The following is a 19,645-nucleotide window of genomic DNA, read 5'->3' on the forward strand; positions in this document are numbered from 1 at the left end:
TCTGTAATACTCGTTGGCTTCTAAGTTGCACGTCAAATTTGTACTTCTACAATTTTTGGTTTTTAAATTACTGAGGGTCCATTGTAGACACAAAACCGAAAATCTGCACTATTACATTTCCTTCCCTACCCTGTCGACTAATCGAAAGTGTAAGTAAGGAAAAGCACGCTACTCGAGAAGTATAAAGCAAATTAGCAGTAGAAGTACAACTAACTGTATTTTTATTTCTTGTTTAATGTATTAATTATACGTTTTTCTTCCCCTTTTTTCCTTTTATTAACATATTTATATAACCCGTGAATTAAGGAGGCACTTTCTAAACTAACTCCAGCGTAAGGTTGACAAGACAATCCTCTTTAAGCCCTTACCAAAGGTAATGCTTTTCTTCATTGTGAATCGCTAATTTAAAAAACAAACAAACAAACAAATAGTACATTAAAGGAAAATTGCAAAACATTACAGGAAATAGTAAAAAGAGAAATGAATGAAATAAGAAAGTAAGTAGATGTTAGTTTCCATTCTTCATTAAAGGCTACTTTAATGTTTTCTTTCTTTAAGAAGGTAATACTATAGTAAAACGGATTTAAATTATATACTAAGAGGTGTTTAGTAAGTATTTTTGTTTATACTACTCATTTGAATGCAGATCTAACAATCAAGGAAGTGAGTATTTATTTAAACATTAAAATATTTGAAGAAAAAAATCCAATTCTGGATTTTTTTACATCTGTTGTTTTTTTCGCTTGAAAGTTAGTAAAGGAACATTTTAAAAAATGCAAAAAAATATAATATCGTCAATTTATAATATTCTATATAATTATATATTTGTTTGTGCTAACATGGAACTGCAGTGCAACCACAGTGCAACATATAGCATTGCGCCCGTCTTCTTAATTAATACTTACTAATGCATATGTCATTTGTATTCTTGCAGGGGTGGACAATAATCTTTTGATAAACTGTGGTATATTATCAAGCCAATAGATTTAAGCCACGATAGTACCTTATAGCGCGGTGTATCCAACAGTACTATTCTTTGTACAACCACTTTTCGGTACAACGATACCACCATATATGTATTTTAAAATATATTTTATTAGATCTAATACAGAAAATCTTCTATCATTTGTGTAAGATAATAGAAAAGTCAAAAATTTATATTCTAAAAGCCCAAACAAATATTTATTAACTCAAAGAAATCGTTCCACTGCCTTTAAAAGGTACATTATATCAAAAGTTACTTTCTTTGTCAGAAGTGTTGAGATATAAGAAATAGAAAGGTCCTGTATGCTTCCACAAAACTAACACTTTGATAACTAAAGATAAAAATATTCACACGGATAGTTTGCTCTATGAAAAATAGAAAATTACATTTTGTGAATGATAATGACTCCTAAAATACCGCAGATAAATTAACAAATTTTGATGTCTGATAAGCCGTAATTAAAATCTAACTTCCGTATGTACTTTACTTCTGCAACATATAAAAAATTTAAAACTGTGGGAATACATGTTGCTGAGAAAATTACCACCATTTGGTTACAAAATAAAATGGGGAAAAGTGCGTTATCATCATCAACTAGTTGAATGAGACAAAGTGAAATCCCTTTCATACTTGACATTAGTTTCATTTGAAATCTGAGCATTCCTTAATATTAATTGTCTAAGTACAACACTCTTTCAGAATGGAACTCGATAACAAGATACAAATCGAGCTTACCTCAAAATAACAGAACACATTTACGGCTTACAACACAACACTTGACAAACATTGACTTCCCACAAATTAAGGTACATCCATCTAAAATTTTAGGACGTCCTACCCCCTAATCAACAGACGCTCCCCACTGAAACCACAATGCTCTATAGAATAGCACTTACACCTCTTACGCCGGAAAGAAACTAAAGACAATGTGTCAGTATATAAACTAATCTACATAACTAGCCCAAAGATTTACTAGAATAAATCCACGACCAAAATAGACATCTATTAATCCAGAGCTGAGAAAACCCTGAGGCAAACGGGACCAACAACATGAGCTCTGTATTAGCTGAGAATTGAAAATTACAGGGAGCACCTAACAGCACAGAATTTTTTTTTAAAGCTCTGACTAACAGAATTCAACATGCCACATCTGACCGCACAAAATGTAGAGTGCTGGCAGACCGCAGAGACAACACGTTTCAGATCTAACCAACTAGCTGACCAACTTGTTAACATCTTCATATATTCGCCCTTGTAGACATCACAATCTTAATGAAGCCATAGTTAATTTACAAAACTTTTCTGAAAGAAATAATAGATTTGTTTCGCAAATAGAAGTGGGGTCTAAACGTAACAGATGACATACGCAAAAATCTTTAGACGAAGTAAGACAAATAGATCTATAAAAATTAATAATATTGACTAAAATATCAAGGCTTACAACACAACACTTGACAAACATTGACTTCCCACAAATTAAGGTACATCCATCTAAAATTTTAGGACGTCCTACCCCCTAATCAACAGACGCTCCCCACTGAAACCACAATGCTCTATAGAATAGTACTTACACCTCTACTGACAACTGCCTGACCTGGATGGGGGATATGACAGCAATTAGTACACTACAAATCTTGGAAAACAAAGTACTTCGCTTTCGTGCGTTCACAATGAGTCAATCCTCATGAAGTCATAAGTACCACTGATAAAAGACTTTCAAGTTATGACGAAGCAAAGAATTATATTGTAGGAGATCTACTTTAAAAAGTCTTAAATATAAATTACTATAGGACATACAACGCCTAGACATAAAATTTAAAAGTGTAAATACTTTACGAACGTAATTTTCCTCGTTTTTCTGATTTGTAAGACTGAAAATTAACTGCCAGAAATCTAAAGGCACTTCTTTCTTCTTGTTGTTTTGAACGTTGATGGCTAAATTAAATTTCTGTTTTTCCCCTGTAAGTATGCTCCATCCAATGAAATAAAGTCAATAAAATGTTTGTAACGGCTACCAAATGAAACTTTTGTTATTTGACTTGAACGTCTTTATTAAACTGGCCATAACATGAGAAGTTGGAAACCACCAATTAGTTTTAATATCTAGGTTTGATTGTCACGAATAAGATGTCACTATAATTGTATTGCGTTTAGAAATTGGCAGTATGTTGCCTTACAGCCGACCAGTAGAGAAAGAACATTTCTCATAATATCAAAAATTACGATCCACGTACAATAGAACATACAATGAGCTCCGTCTGTATTTCGCTGGGCTGGGGAGCAGATGCTATGTTCAGTGGGGAGTACGAGGTTCGAGTGAGAAAAAAGAACGCTGCACTGAAAGAGCTCCCCTAATCAGGAGGATTTTGGGACTAGAGTTTTTTTTTTTTTTTTTTTTTTACATCAATCGAGGATTGTGGCAGTTCTTTTGTGTTGGTTTAAGATGTCGAATAATGCAATATTCAACCAGTTCAAAGGAGAACAGATGTTAAGGTGATCTGATGTCACTGAATCGTGTAAGTGGGTTATTCTTTAGCGACGGAGACAATCGTTTTGCACAAACAGAAGGCATAACGGGTAGGCCTATCTCTTCGCTTGCCAGAGTTAAGATAGATAAGCAGACTCCTGAGGCTGCGGCTGAGGCACCTTGTTTTCTAAACCAGATTTCAACAGATTTATTGTGCTCTTACTGCAGATTTTATTAATATAAATTAGAAGCTACAAAAACGAAGAAGGAGTGAATGGCCGTAATTTAGAAATCTCCCGTTATTCACAGAGCACGATTAAAAACATAATCTCTCAACCTCCATATTTTCAAAAAAGGTTTTATAAATATTAACAAAAATAATAAAAGTGAAGGAAAGTACTAATTAAAATTGAAAATATTTGCTAAAATTTGTTTGTAATAATATGGTATTTAATTATTTTTTTCATAGAAAATAAAGCGTTCAATTATCCCTGATGTGTTAATAATTCTTAAATTTTTATGTTTCCGCATTATTTCGAATAATTTTGCCCAAGACTGAAGGCACTTATGATAGTTAAAATTATTATTATAACTGAAGGCTACAACTGTATGTAAAATTATGTCTGTAAAAGCCTCCGGAGAATGCTTATAATTATTTCAAGCCTCTCTAAAAATCGTTCAAACTATATTTTTAAACTATTAACTTGTAGTGGCAATAAATATAATGCTATTTATGATTTAAATTCGCAACGAACTATCTTTATTTCTAGAGATTTGGTTGTAGCGAATAGGGAAGTATTTTCAAACAATTAGAATTATATAACTGTATAATGGTCCTTCCTTTTCGTGAAGTGAAGACATATAAAGGAAATTGGAAATGGGTGTTCACATAACGTCCAGTCTGTATAACCATAAGTACTAAAGTGAAATCTAGTTCTGGAGGAAATTTTTTTTTCTTGAATTCTTATTAAAAATAAATTTTATGTACTGACTGTGGAAGTTACAACATAAATCTTGAATTAGCACTTTCCGGGTGTGCAACGACTGTCACTACTTTTTTTTACAGAAAGTTCTTGAACAAATATGGCTGAATGATTAAGTTCCACTGTTTTTATGTTTTAAAGGAGCTTATCTTAATTTCTGTTTTTATGTTATAATCATTAACTTAATTTCTAATCAAGGAGGCTAAACAGTAAGCTTTTAAATAAAGGGAAGAGCTATCTAACTTGTTCCTTCGTACAATTGATCTGAATCCATGAAAACTTGAATAATAGTTCTAGGAAGATTGTAACCGTCAGGCTAAATGCAGATTCGTCTTTTCTGACGAACGTGGAGAGGGTGCTCAGGGACGACCATCCTTCTAGAACGCTCCGTCAGAACGATGTATGGTTTTGTTTACAATATTAGCTATAATATTATAAATAAATTTGAAGCATTGATGGACAAATAGGTTTTTCAAGAAACATGTTAAGTGGAAATGCATAAATATAAGAATTATTGAACATTTCTGGGAAATATCTCCGGCCGTTTTACTATACACTGAGATAGTGATGCTCAGATATAAACACATGGGTTTGTTTGAAAGATAGGAAAATTACTCTGGAGAGATCTAGAGATTTTAATAGTTCTTTCAACTCTAAACATAGAATACAACATAAAAAGGGTAGGAAATGTATCTACAAGTTCAAGGGAGACAGTGCTATTCATGATATAGACCCAATTATAAATTTGAGCCAGATTGGGCTTCTAGGTCCTCATCACCTTTATTTACCATTAACTATATTGTGTTTTGCATTTGCAAGTTCCAGTATTAAGAACATTCCTACATTATAATTGCACTAAATGCAATAGGTGAAAGTAGTGTGGGACTGTTTAAACATCAAGAGAAATATACCAGGGGGTTATACTTCCCACTTACAGGTCCCCATTTTCCAAAACCAAAAGGCCCCCCATTTCCCCAAACCTCTTTCCCTTAGGTTCTCCCCAACATGGCCTCTGCTACTACTTCCGTCTAACCTATTTCTGGACTTCCTCTTTTCAAGCATGCTTTGATTTCCCAGTTTAAAACTTTCCTTCTTTTAAAACTATCTCCTACACCCGCTCAATAAACTGCCCGAACCATTCGAAGACCTCGGGATGCTCCTACAAATCTCCAAATCCCTTCCAATCTTATTTCACCCGAATTATCCTGTTAATTTCCTTCAGTGGTTTTCCTCAGAGATAACAGTCTTATTATTTCTCTTTGAGAGAGATTACATCACCTGGCTTTCCAAAAATGGCTCCAAGAATGAGATGCTAGGCTTTTTTCTTCTACAGCACCAAGTCCTTCGAAATAATTCTTCACCGATCCACCATTCACCTCCCAAACTGAATACCACCTCTCTTGACTAACAATCCCAGGTACATATTCGAAACTATTGGAATCAACTTACTTCAGAAGTTTACTTCATCAAGATTTTACATTAAAAACTCTATTCTACTTTGGTTTATAATGAATGTCAAGCGCTTTTATTGCTGATTAATTCTTCATCAAGTAGTTTGTATTCTCACCGTTCTGAGTAACCGTTCCTGCCATCTGTGAATAGCAGACTGCTTGTAAAGTTGTTGCCCGTCACTGCTTATAAGCCCTTCCTTTCAATTCTATTAATGCTAATTGAAAGTACATTATAAACAAAGAGTTGTACGTCCAATATATTGCAATAAAGCTGGTTTTCTTATCTTTAAATATCTTCGACCAAAATCGTTCTTTGTATTTTTCTGTTTGTTTTTGTTCCAGATAAAATCCAGCATTACCGAACCTTGGTAAATAAAATGTTCTCTATTCTCATCTATTCAGTACCGATCAAGTCAGATGTACAAAATATGTTCAATACTGGACCTTTATTGACTACATCTCCTATTTTCCTCTTATGGGGATTAACCTCTGATTAGAAGAGAACGCTAACCACGATGGGTACCGTTAGGCACCAGTTGCAAAAACACTTGAAACACTTTAAAATAATATTTGTTAACTCAAAATAAAATCTAATTTACCTTGTTAAAATTCTCACCGTTTTAAAAAATAAAAAAGCTAAAGAAATATGGCAAGACTTGCATGCAAAACTACTGTGGGAACTTGTGTTTAATAACAGTTCCAATCAAATAACAGTTTGGAATTCTATGGACCATCGGGGAAGTGTTTAAGAGAATCTTTCATCTATTCATTTAAACTACCGTTTTACCTAATTACACACTTTATTGTTACCTGTTTCCCAATAATTAGTTTACCTATTAATAGGTCTTCGTAAGTAAATATTCTAAAACTTAGAATTGATAGTAAAGTAAAGTAAAGTAATCGCCTATTTTTTCAGGCGGGGCTTAACGTCCAACTACCAATCTCTCGTGGTAGTCTCGTCTCTGTCGTGGACAGAGGCGACTAGCAAACATACTTTACTTTAAATTTCTTTTATTAACTATTAAATAAAATGCAAGGCTTAAGACCGGGAATCGAACCCAGTACTACAATACATATTAGCTTTACTGGTCTTGCCTCTAACCGCTCGGCTACCGTGGCGCCTTGGATACTAAAGTAATACCTATTTTTTTCAGTCAGGCTTTTCGCTCAACTTCCAAATTAAGTGGACGGAGGTGGATAGCTAGAATACTGTACTAAAAATTCCTTTTATTAACTATTAGATAAAATACGAGATCTAGACCGGAAATCGAATCCGCCAGTATCACAATACTCGCATACATTAGCTTTGCTTCTAACCGCTCGTCTATCGTGGCGCTTGATTGGAGAATAATTTAGCTAAATGCTAAAGACGCAAATGAATTTAGAAGATTCCAAAACAGATACGTGAATGAGGAAGGATCAAATTGATTAATCAATTTAAACTTATGATGAGGTAATGATCTTTCACATAGGTACTGAAGATTTCAATAGCAGCAGTTTCGATTTCACGAAATTTTGGGTGCAATTCTTATTTTTCTTTTACACCTCCTCCTTCCAGCGATAATTAAAATATACAAAATTATGAAAGCAAATAGTATGAACAAAAAATTATAGAATAATTAATATTCTACTTGATTCTGAATCAGTAGTTTTTGATTAGAAATTTATTACAATTACTTAATAGGTAATGACACAATCCAATCCAATCTCTGGATTCATAAATATCAAAAATGATTAAACAAAATTATAAAAAATTCCATAATCTGAAGTTGGTAATTCTTTTTCTCTTAAATTCCGAGAAAGCCACAATCGAGGTTGAGGAAGATCTACATATTTGAAACGAGAAGCAATTAAAAAAATAGTGGTTCCTGATTCCGTGGTGTTTGTGAAATAGAATTACACTTCCTTCATCCAACAAATTGAAGAGAAAAATAAATAATTAACGTGAAATTTAGAAAGAAAACAAAAAACTACTTTATTTGTAAGGGCGGTGTGGTTCACTTAGCACTTCACAAAGTTGTTTTGCCAAAACATTTCAGATTTCTTTCTTAATCGAGCACTGAATCAATGGATTAAATCTATTTTTAGAACTTTACAACTAGAATAAACCCTAGAGGAAGTGGTTCTATTGATTTGCATAGTTTTCTGCTGCTAGAGTTATAAGTTCTTACAGTCAAACAACTCTAGCAAAGATCTAATGTAGATAATTTGTTTTTACATTTATAATAATATTATTCCTAGTAAAACAAAAATCGGACTAAGATATGTAAAAATAGCATTAGCAATTAATGATTGGGTATTATAATTGTATAATAATACGTATTGATGTATAATACGAGTATTACAATACGAAGTTCTTAGATAGTGCAGATAAAAGTAAAAACTCAACTCTGGGCTTCACAGTTTGTAATTTTTATGCTTCAATCTTGAAGTTATTTATTATTGTATATTAAGAAAATGCCGTTGTTTCTTTTAAATGAACTAAAAACCGCTCCAGGCACAAGAAACCTTTTTAAAGGCACTAATACCAACTTCAAATTTAAGAATATAACATCTTAAAATGTGACAAGTTAACTTTCCTTTGATTAGTAATGTCAGGAAACAGCTTTCAAAAGCGTGGACAAAAAAGACTAGGACTTTTTACCGAAAGAAGATCCTCAGCGTTCAGAATTGATCACGTCCGGCAAAACTTATGATCTAAAACATGATAATTACGCGTGTAGGCCAACAAAACTTGGGCGCCTGACAACCTCAGGTAATTTTGTTAGGAGCGTTACTTATGAGTGTTTCAGTTTGCTTATTAATTTGGCCATTTAAGATTAAAAATATTAGGACTAATCTTTTGAACAATTTGAAAATAATGCTGTCAAGATTTTGTGTCAATTTCTCTTACATTGAAATTACGATAAAAACATTGGAATAATGACAAATTGACAGAAAGAAAGAATTCTTTTAAGATGAAACAAAAATTTGGGTTTTAAACATTTCTATAAAAACCATAATTTACATTGTTTAAAAACATCAGAAGTATATTTGATTTAATGTGCAAAGTCAGTAATGAAGATGATTTACATTACTACAAAATGAATAAGTTTAACGGTTCTCTATTTAAATACAAATTAAATATGAACAAAAAAGGAATCTTCTTGTCGCCATTTATCATTTCCAGCTTCTCTCCCTTAACTATTCGTCCTCAATTGCCTGACATATAACTTGGCTGATGGAGTTATAATGGCTTATTTAATGACTATTACTTAGCACTTTTTCCCTCTATACTAATAAAAATAGGTTACATAATTCTTAATCCAAAACTGATAAAACTGCTCCTCCTTTTATCATTTTACCCCTTTGACATTCTTTTCTCTTTTGCTTACACATCATTAACCTACAAGTTACGATAGATCTATTCTGTTAACCTGTTAAACTTTAATTTTATTGTCATATGAAATAGGGAAGTTGCGATAAAATGTAACAAGAAGTACAATAGTTCATTACATTGTAATTGGGAAAATGATACTTTAGAACAGAAAGTTTCTGAAGATAGTTCTTAAAACGTTTATTACTCGCCTTAGGTTTGGCTAGCTATAAAAACCATTGAGGCCAAAATGGCAGTGTTGTTGTGATAATGGTTGGTAGTGGAGTATTACGAGTAACCTTACTAGTAGATTTATCTAAGGAAATAGTAATACCTCCCCAGTAATCTGTGTTAAAATCATGTGTACAACTCAATAAGTGCACTTGTTGACGCATCAAGGGTTTTTAACATTGGCGCCCTGAGTCTGCTTATGTATGTAAGTGTCAAATCTCAAATAGTAATCTCTCGTACACTCTGCTTTCGAAAGCTGTTGCCTGACATTACTAATCCAAGGAAGGTTAACTGTTCGCATTTTAAGAAGTTATAATCTTAATTTTGAAGTTGGTTTTAGAGTCTTTGAAGAGGTCCCTAGTGCCTAGAAAGGTTTTTAATTCATTTAAAAAAAAACCAACGTCATTCTTTCTTAATGTAATAAATATCAAGATTGTAGCAATAAAATTACAACTTGTGAAGCCTAGTTTTGATTTTTAACTTCCTAACAACTTCGAGTTATTTATTTTATTCATTAGATTAGACATTTTAAAAATTCTATAATCATTAATTCCCAATCATTAATTACTAATGCTATCTTAATATATCTTAACAAGGAAGAAGAAATCTGAAAGTTCGAGCTGGAATCGAACCCGGGATCTTTCATTATGCCAAACACTAATCCCCGGCATTTTTGTATCATCTTCCTCTAACAAATTGTGGTTACAGTTCTTCAGACTTCAGAATCATTCGTTCTGCAAACTCGACTACGTATCTCCACTAATACATTTATTTACACTATTCCCCAACCCAAATCTGTGAAAAATTGCCATTATTTTTGTCGGGCATTGCTAATAGTTCAACAGTTTCTTGTAACAACATTGTATTGTCCGTTACGCTGAAATTGAATCTTTGAATTTACATGAAAAGAAAACATAGTTATTGCACCTAGGGACATCACTAATTATGAAAATTTACATGCACAATGGAAATTATTTACTTCAATAAGCACCTACCACAAAATGGAATTCCTTCGGGTGTCCAAACACCACCTGATGAGCATATCCGTCTAGATGGACCTAACAATTCAAATCCACGTTCACACGAGTAACTGGCCACGGTTCCCACGATCAGAGACGTGTTTGTAAATTCTATAGTCGAGTGCGCCGGTGCCCCTGGAAATCGGCAATCTGAAACAAATTATAATAAAATATTAGCAAAAATTATAAGACATAAAAATTATAAGAACATAAAAAAAAAAGTAAAAAAAACTGTTACTTTTCAAGAGAAATTCATGTTTATTCGTTCAGAAAATATTTTATGCGCATAACAGTACCAAGGTTCTGGATGTGAACCAAGGCTGAAACTAAGCAAAACCAGAATCTATGGAATCAGAAATAGTGAGAGCTCTGAAAATAGTGTCGTCAACAAATATTTATAGAAAGCAAAAATAAAGGCCAGTAATTACAAAGTATGAAGAAGGAAGAATGGATGGATATTAAAAAAACTTGCGAAGCGGAAGGAAGCTACCCTACCGAGTTTTTCTTTCATCAACTTTCTTCAAAAAAGGCGTAAGAATTACAAGATCTGAATTACACACGCGAGGAATAGAATTTTGAAGAGCTAGACTGGGTAACAAGCAGTGGTGTCTTCAAGCCGGAACGTCGTTCCGGTACTTCCTTTTTGGACAGGAACGCGTTCCGGAACTAAAGATGATTTTTGTTTTAACGAAAATTGGTTAAAAAAAAAAAATTACGTGAATACAATATTCCACATCTGGTCGCTTGGAGGTCAGACCCAACTCTGGATTCTCTAATTTATGTAAATGTAAGTCTTGTATGTGGTCATTATTGTATTGCATGATGATAGAAAGTAATTTAATAAATGAATTTCGAGTATTAGATCCGACGGAATGGCCAACGAATATTGAAACTGACTATGGAGAAAATGAAATCGAGTAGTTATGCACCAGATTTAATTTAAAAACATCAACGACGCAATGCGTTTAGAGATTATATTGAAAATGGAGGCGAAGAAATTCCTGAAGATTTACAAATTTTAATTCGCTATATAAATACTATTCATTGCAGTTCGCCAGAGTGCGAGCGAGGATTTAGTAATATGAATATTATTTTAAATGAACAAAGAAATAGAATATTAATTGAAAAATCTAGCAAATCTCCTATTTATAAAAATGAATGGCCCTCCGAAACTATTATTTAATCCAGATGATTATGTAAAAATTTGGTTGATGTCTCATCGTTCAGCAGATAACAACAAAATAAAGAAAGTTCAACAAAAAGATCCTGAACATATTCAGGAAATATTTTTTAAAAATTGGAATATTGGAATATTTTATAAAAATTATTGTTTTTAATGTATTTAAACACAAGTATTTATGTAATTGTTTATGAGTACTATACGTATTATATGATCGTCCACTATTTTTATAAAATGTTCTTATTATTGTAATAAAGGTATATATACATAAAATGAGGTTCGGAATGATTTTTGCTTCCTTTCCTTTTTGATGCATAAAAAATATTTTAAAAAATTAATGTATATATACATATATACATTTAAGCGTTCCGGTAAAAAAACATAATTAACAGGACATCCAAAATACTCCGTCAGATTACGAATTCTCCATTTTATGTCTCTAACTTCACCCTCCATAACGACCTCAAAATCTCATACGTAACTGACGAATCTAAAACTAAATATAGAAATTTCTTTGACTCTCTTCCATTCTGTACCTCCCGGGTTCGAATCCAGCAGCTGACCCTTAGATTTTCTCTTCCTAGGAGCTTCTTACAGCTCACTGTCCGGTGATGGACAGTGTTGTCTGTAACGAGAGAACACTGTCCGGAGGCCGGCAGTGCACTGGAAAAAGCTCCGGGCGCTAATGACCTCAGCTGTTGATGCGCCATAAAAAAAAAAAAAAAAAAAAAAAAAAAAAAAAAAATTGTACCAATCCTCTTGTTCGAAATCTCGCCTCTAAAACGATTCCAGATCGTCCTCCACGACGATTGAAACGCTGTTGGCCTCGTGACCAGCTTCAATAGTACAAGAAACTCCAACGAGAGTGTTGCCGGTGGGCAGCTTCTCTCCTCAAGCTGATCCTGTCCTGAAGTGTTCGTTTATCGTATTCACTCTTTACATTTTATTCTTTGTAGATTGTGAATAGCAAATAAATTAAAAAAAAACAAAAAAAAAACAGGACACCCCTGGTTACAAGAAAGGGATGAACAAATGTAGGGAAATTGTCAAACTTGAGAGTAAATCAGATTTTAATCAATATTACTTACTTATACAAGCTATTGTTGGGGAGGTTTCAAATTTCAGTAATTATTGCGCCGTTAATAGCACATAGACGCCAATACTATGCATCCTTGTCATTGGTGCTTTCGTTGCAATCATAACGCTGTTTTAGTAGTTAGGAAACTGCAGTAACTTTCAAAGGAATCTCCTATGTTCCTGATTGATTTCTTTGCTGAGTTAAAGTGGTTAGTAGAAGTACATGTTCTCTGAATTGATAAGGGTTTCATTTTTAGCAGCTCACTGTATATTTTATTACTAATTGCAACTGAAGAAATTGAGAAAGCACTAGATCGCAATGAATTTCGCTTCCTTATAAAAAAAAATCTGAAAATTACTTTTCACTAAGTATTAATCTATTAACACCAATATTTGAACTATTACATAACTGTTATTATAGTAACAGCTATTACAAACTTCTATTGGTCAAAACGCTCTACCGTACAACTGAACCACCTGAGTCCAAAGATAATAACACATTTAAAAGCCAAAATAAAAACTTTAACAGAAAGAATGAAAGAAACACGTTGATTGGTACATATTACCGTTACGACAGAAGCTAACTGAAATTGAGACTATCCAGAAAGAAATGACAATTACAGGTTGGTACCTTTAATGCCAGTACTTTCACATAACGGAGTCGTGAAATTAAATTCTAGATTTATAGCTGGTAGTTTGGTCGATTCAAAAATTGAAAAAATAAAAAATAATTTTTACAATATTGTAAGTTATAATAATGTTATAATTTTCTATAATTTTTATCAGTTGTGGAGAGGAGGGTAAAGGAGAAAGAAGTGTGGCTTAACGATTGGGTTAAAATGAATTTTTGTTATTATCAATAATCAGTATTATCAGTACTGGTTACTGCTTTGTTAAATAATTTACTATTCTCTTAGTTATTTCTTACTTGGCACAGCAGGGCTCTTGGCGTGATGGACATTTTGATTGCGTTTACCACTATCATTAATTTTAGACTTCTCCATCAGACTCACCGCTGACTATACATTTGCTCGCGATGCAGTTCATTTGAGTCTCACCGGATCGAACCTTGACATTCACTCACGCTAAAACCTCCGCCAGATAAAAACAAACCACCCTTTACCACTTTATGAGTATAGTATAAGACTTCAAGGATAGTTGAAAGCCGTTGAAAACCTACGTGGTAAGCATATCCTGCGAAAACGGTTGTAGCGTCTATGATAGAATATTTTCCTTCTCAGACTCGTCTTCTTCGATAGATACTACCGTACAAAAGACTCCACCGGTAGCTCCACGAATCTCCTACAAGGTGTATCCTCATTGATAGTAACAAACGATTGTTCAACGCAACTACAGAAATAAGTTGGAAATTGCTGAAGCTAATTATAGGATCAGTGATAATAACCACACGTTCGACGTAATACTTCCGTTTAACGTAACACCAGAAAGCAATTGCTTCAATCAATATCAATGTTGCACTTTCGAATATCAAACTCCTCGAAAATGATAACTTTATAATCGTTTGTAAAATCAAATAGCGGTTGTTCATGGTATACGTTCATAGTACACTCTATTCAATAAATAATGCGTTAATAAAACGAATCAGAAATGTTTTACCAACATTCAACATACCATGTAAATACAAATGTTTTTTAATATAGTAATAAGAAATACTAACGTAATTCCTGTACCACTCAAAAACATACAAATCCCAAAAAACACTCAAAAGATAAGTCAGAAATACGGTTCTGTAACTCAAAAAACGGTAATGTAACTCAAAAAACGACGTCTATTCCGAATACCAACAACGTTGTCTCAAGATCTACAATAAATTCATGTACTCGGTTGTAAGTAACGGGGTCCAGTTAACTTATATATCAATAAATATGTAACAATGTAAGTAGTTCTCAGTTGAAGCACTCAAACCGTATTCTAAACCGCAACAATACTGTGGAGAACAGAATGAATGAAATGATTCTACAAAAGCGGCTCTTGTATTGGGAAAGATCGTATCATGTGGTGATACTGTGATAAAAACTTTCCGCGTCCGTTTCCGTTCGCCACTCTTTCGAGTGCGGCCAGCGTCGGCACAGGTTGACCTTGACACTCAGACCATAACTCATATAAACTTTACAACAAAATTCTCACATTAAGCATTAAATAAAAAATCCAAGGCCTAGACCGGGTATTGAACCCAGTATCACAAACACGCCAGCCATTTGACTGGACATCTTTGGATCTTAATCTGAAGATCTTTGGCTAATTCATTTATCTAATTACCCATTTACAAAAGAACTGAACTCTAATAAATAGTGTTTATCCTTTATTCTTGTCTCTTCAAATGAGAGGTATGTAATCGTATAAATTATTACACGTGCACTTTTTTTTTTTATTGGCAAAGAAATAACCGGTTAATTCTTTTGAATGAATTCAGTAATCGCTGACGCTTAGATTGTATCTCAAAAGTTTCAATGGAACTTTTGAAAGATGAATTAAGAAATTTAATAGAAATAGTTAATTGTTAACAAGTCAGTCAAGTGCCCATAGGATAAATGCAGTCCTAAGTAAATTTTATTTCAATTATTGTGTACTTTCACTCTGATTAGCAACAATAGATCTCCCTGTAAAAGTCGAAATCAATAAATAAACTTAAGGTGCAGACATCAATAAAGATGTCATAGATGTACATAATATGATTAGATATGCAGATCATCATATCAAGATGATCTAATAATAATTGAAAAAAAAAACATCTATAATATACAAATACATTTAATAATGATGTGAAACCTAAACAAATGCTGACTTCAGATGTTAGTAGGTCACACAGCACATATTCATCACTTTCTTATGTATTATTTCTTCTCTCTTACTTTCTAAACTTTGTACTTTGCTAATAATTTATTTTATTATTTGATTTTAATTTACGAGGGTCGTTTGAAAAGTCCGTGCAAAGTCAGAGAGATAGCACTACTGGCGCGTATCGAGGTTATGTTTAGTTAGTAGCATCTCTTGGAAGAACACACACCAAGTTTCAGCCAGATCGGTCTATTTCTTTGTGTTTGGCATTCGTTTGAATCGAGGAAGTCGAGTGATTTTCAAAAAATGGACGAAAAAGAATTTCGTGTGTTGATTAAACACTACTTTATGAAAGGAAATACGCCTCAGGAGACTAAAGAGAAGCTTGATAAACATTATGGTGACTCTGCACCTTCGATTAGAACAGTTTATAAGTGGTTTCAAAATTTTCGGAGTGGTCATATGGGCACAAGTGACGCTGAACGTTCTGGACGCCCTGTTGAGGTTACTACTCCAGAAATCATTGATAAAATCCATGATATGGTGATGGATGACAGAAGAGTGAAGGTGCGTGAGATTGCTAGTGCTGTGGGCATCTCGAATGAATGGGTACATAATATTTTGCATCAACATTTGGACATGACAAAGCTATCCGCAAGATGGGTGCCGCGATTGCTCACGCTTGACCAAAAACGAAATCGTGTGAAGTGTTGCAAGGACGGTTTGCAGCTGTTCCAGAAGAATCCGCAGGACTTTAAGCGTCGTTTCGTCACTGTGGATGAAACATGGATACATCACTACACTCCTGAGACCAAAGAACAATCTAAACAATGGGTTACCAAGGGGGAATCTGCGCCAAAAAAGGCGAAGACCGTTCCTTCGGCCGGAAAGATTATGGCGATTGTCTTTTGGGATTCGCAAGGAATAATCCTCATCGACTATCTGGAAAAGGGTAAAACTATTACAGGTGCATATTATTCATCGTTATTGGACCGTTTGAAAACCGAGTTGCAAGAAAAACGCCCACGATTGGCCCACAAAAAAGTCCTTTTCCATCAAGACAACGCACCAGCTCACACCTCAGCAGTTGTGGTAGCAAAATTAATGGAAATAGGGTTCCAACTCGTTTCACATCCCCCCTATTCTCCAGACTTGGCTCCCTCGGACTACTATTTGTTCCCCAATATGAAGAAATGGCTGGCGGGAAAAAGATTTTATTCAAACGAGGAGGTGATTGCAGAAACGAATGGCTATTTTTCAGACTTGGACAAATCCTATTATTCGGAAGGGATCAACAAACTAGAGCAGCGTTGGACGAAGTGTATAAGCCTAAAAGGAGACTATGTTGAAAAATAAAAAAGGTTTACCCCAAAAAATTAAGTAGTTTTTATTTTTGCACGGACTTTTCAAACGACCCTCGTATATAATTTGCGAAGAATAAGATACCACAGAGTAAAGAATGTACTCGTATTTATCTTTGGGAATCACAAAATCAGATGATTTACTTGTAAATTTTTCAAATGAGTTTTCTTAAAATTTCTCATATACTCTGATCACTGAATTCTTGAGCAGTCAGAAAGTAACAAAAAGAAAATCGTATCAAAATTCAAGCTTTTCCTTGATAAAATTTTTCAAGAATATTTTTCAAGGAAAAACCGAAAAATATTACATATTTGATTTTAAACATTTATTTCATTTATTTTGAACAATCAGTTTCTTATCATTAAGACAGTAAAATATATTGTATCTCGTTTTTAAAAACTGGGACTACGCACAAATAGTTAAAACAAATTGAAATGTGACCTCTATATCTGAAAAACATTTATTTCATTTTAAGATTGGCATGTAAGGAAAACTCTGCTGACATATATTGCATTAAACCGTAACTGAAGCAGCCTTACAAATTGTTATTCAGGGCACTAATTTTAGTGGGTCAGCGATACAAACTTCCTTTTATACACTAAATAAAAGAAAAAAAGTACCGAACCTGATTGTATGCGGCGCGCATTTATACGAGCGCGTGTTCTAGATATATTATAAATCTACAGGATATGGATATATAACATGTTTAAAAGTCAGGGTGATAGAATTAGAAGTTCCTAAATTTGTTACGCTTCTAATAGAGGAGCCCGATTTGGTCAGCCACTACCGCTAGTTAGACAAGATACATCAAATTTCCCTGGCACAAAGGCAAAGAACAAAACATTTCCAATCTATAAGTACATTCCAGCATCAGTCTGAAGGTGAAGAAATCATTATGTAGTGCTTTCAACACAGTCTGATCATCCAAATAGATGGTAAAACCCTTTTTAATAGTAGCGAGTTCGTGCATTCAACACAACAAATAATGTCTTAAACTTCGGCCCGGAAAACGGTGGCTAATGCTCCAGAATTGGATTAGAACTTTCGATTACTCATTTTACTCGATGACTACGCAATTTTGATTACAATTTTTGCTTTCTCTGCCCGTAAGTTGGACCCCATTGTTACGACTGGAGTTCAAACAAAATCTGTTATAATAATAAAAGACATCAGATTAACATTCTACAATTTTTTTTAAAAAATTTACAATCTACAAAAAGAAGAAAATGTAATCAGTAAATATGATAAAAGAAGACTTCATGGCTGGACCATCTTGAGGAGAGAAGCTGCCCAACGGCAACACTCTCGATGGAGTTTCTTGCACTACTGAAGCTGGTCACGAGGCCAACAGCGTTTCAATCGTCTTGGAGGACGATCTGGAATCATTTTTGGCAAGATTTTGAACAAGAGGATTTGTACAGAATGGAAGAGAGTCAAAGAATTATCAGTACTTTGGTTGACAATTGCCAATTGATTTGGTTTCTACAGTTACACATAAGATCTTTAGGTCATTATGAAGGGTAGAGACATAAATTGCAGAATTCGTTCGTAATCTGACGGAGTATTTTTGATTGAAAGGACTGTATTTTTTTTTGTGAATTTGAATGTTTGGTTGAACCCCACAGCTCAAGTCCGTTTATAGAAATAATTTTATGTGCGAGAGATTAGATCACTGCATTAGACTTTCACGAGGAAATACCGGTTCTAGTTCAGCCAACTCTTATGTTTTACTAACCGATCATGGTCAGTGTTGTCTTTAACGGAAGAACACTGCCCAGAGGTAGACAGAGCACAGGAAAAGGCAAAGGCACCAGTAAATTGACGCACCTTAAATTAAAAATATTACGGTTAACAACAGTAAATATCAACAACTATGGCAAACCTACAAAAAAGAGTTGAAAGTGGCTTGAATGAAGCAACTATTTTCGGGCTTGGAAAGAATACCTATTTATATAAATAAATACCTAAATAAACCCAGTTTATTGGGTTGCAAGATAAAGCCATTCTTCTCCCAAAGTTATAATTCGACGGGTGAAAATAAAGTCACTGAAGAGTTTTACAGGCTTGAAGATGAGGGTATGGAATGCTTCGGTAGTTATTGGTATCTATAGGCAGTTCGTAGACGCTAGTTTGTGATCAGGAGGGCACGTCTCACAGATTTCTGAAGCTGATACTAGTATTTGCTAGATTTTAAATACATTTATTTAGCTCTAAGACAAATTAAATTGGCATTCATCCAGCAAAGTTTCGTTCTCAGAAATACTTTTCTACGCGGAATGCCATGCTGATAAGTAATTTAGAAGACCGAAACAATATAGTTTCTTAAAGTTTCGAAAAGAAGAAGAAATGTAAATAAATTCGTGTCAATCCTGTTAAGGTTTATGTTTCATTCATCTTTAAAACTGTGGGTTCAAATTCGGATTACGCGATTTTGGGAATATCAGGAAAATCTCTATTTCAAACTTTAACGCGATAACTAGACTACCCCTTTTTAAGAAGCAGACTTTCACTGAGAGTATGTTTAATTTATTTAAGTGTTACATGAACAAAGATAATGTTATTGCATCATACCTAAACATCTCTGATTAAAAAAAAAAAAGAAAAAAGTTGTTTTTTTTTTTTTGGCGCATCAACAGCTGAGGTCATTAGCGCCCGGAGCTTTTTCCAGTGCACTGCCGGCCTCCGGACAGTGTTCTCTCGTTACAGACAACACTGTCCCATCACCGGACAGTGTGC

General features: G+C 33.9%; 1 protein-coding gene across 3 annotated transcripts in view; it reads right to left on the reverse strand.

The window, feature by feature from the left end:
- Window positions 1–19,645, reverse strand: part of LOC141449625 (uncharacterized) — a 115,959-nt gene that overhangs the window by 76,479 nt on the left and 19,835 nt on the right. For 2 of the 3 annotated variants that reach the window (XR_012455627.1, XM_074119190.1), the window contains exon 2: window positions 10,468–10,641. Coding sequence is in view for 1 of the 3 variants with exons in the window: in XM_074119190.1 (XP_073975291.1) it covers window positions 10,468–10,641 (174 nt within the window). In the remaining 2 variants the exon portion in view is untranslated. Of the gene's footprint in view, window positions 1–10,467; window positions 10,642–14,426; window positions 14,692–19,645 lie in introns of those variants that run through there. The other variant, XM_074119193.1, reaches the window with a different exon arrangement.

Source organism: Rhodnius prolixus, unplaced genomic scaffold (genome assembly GCF_049639745.1).
Source record: "Rhodnius prolixus isolate KJV_2025 unplaced genomic scaffold, Rpr scaffold_2, whole genome shotgun sequence".
Classification (NCBI taxonomy): domain Eukaryota; kingdom Metazoa; phylum Arthropoda; class Insecta; order Hemiptera; family Reduviidae; genus Rhodnius; species Rhodnius prolixus.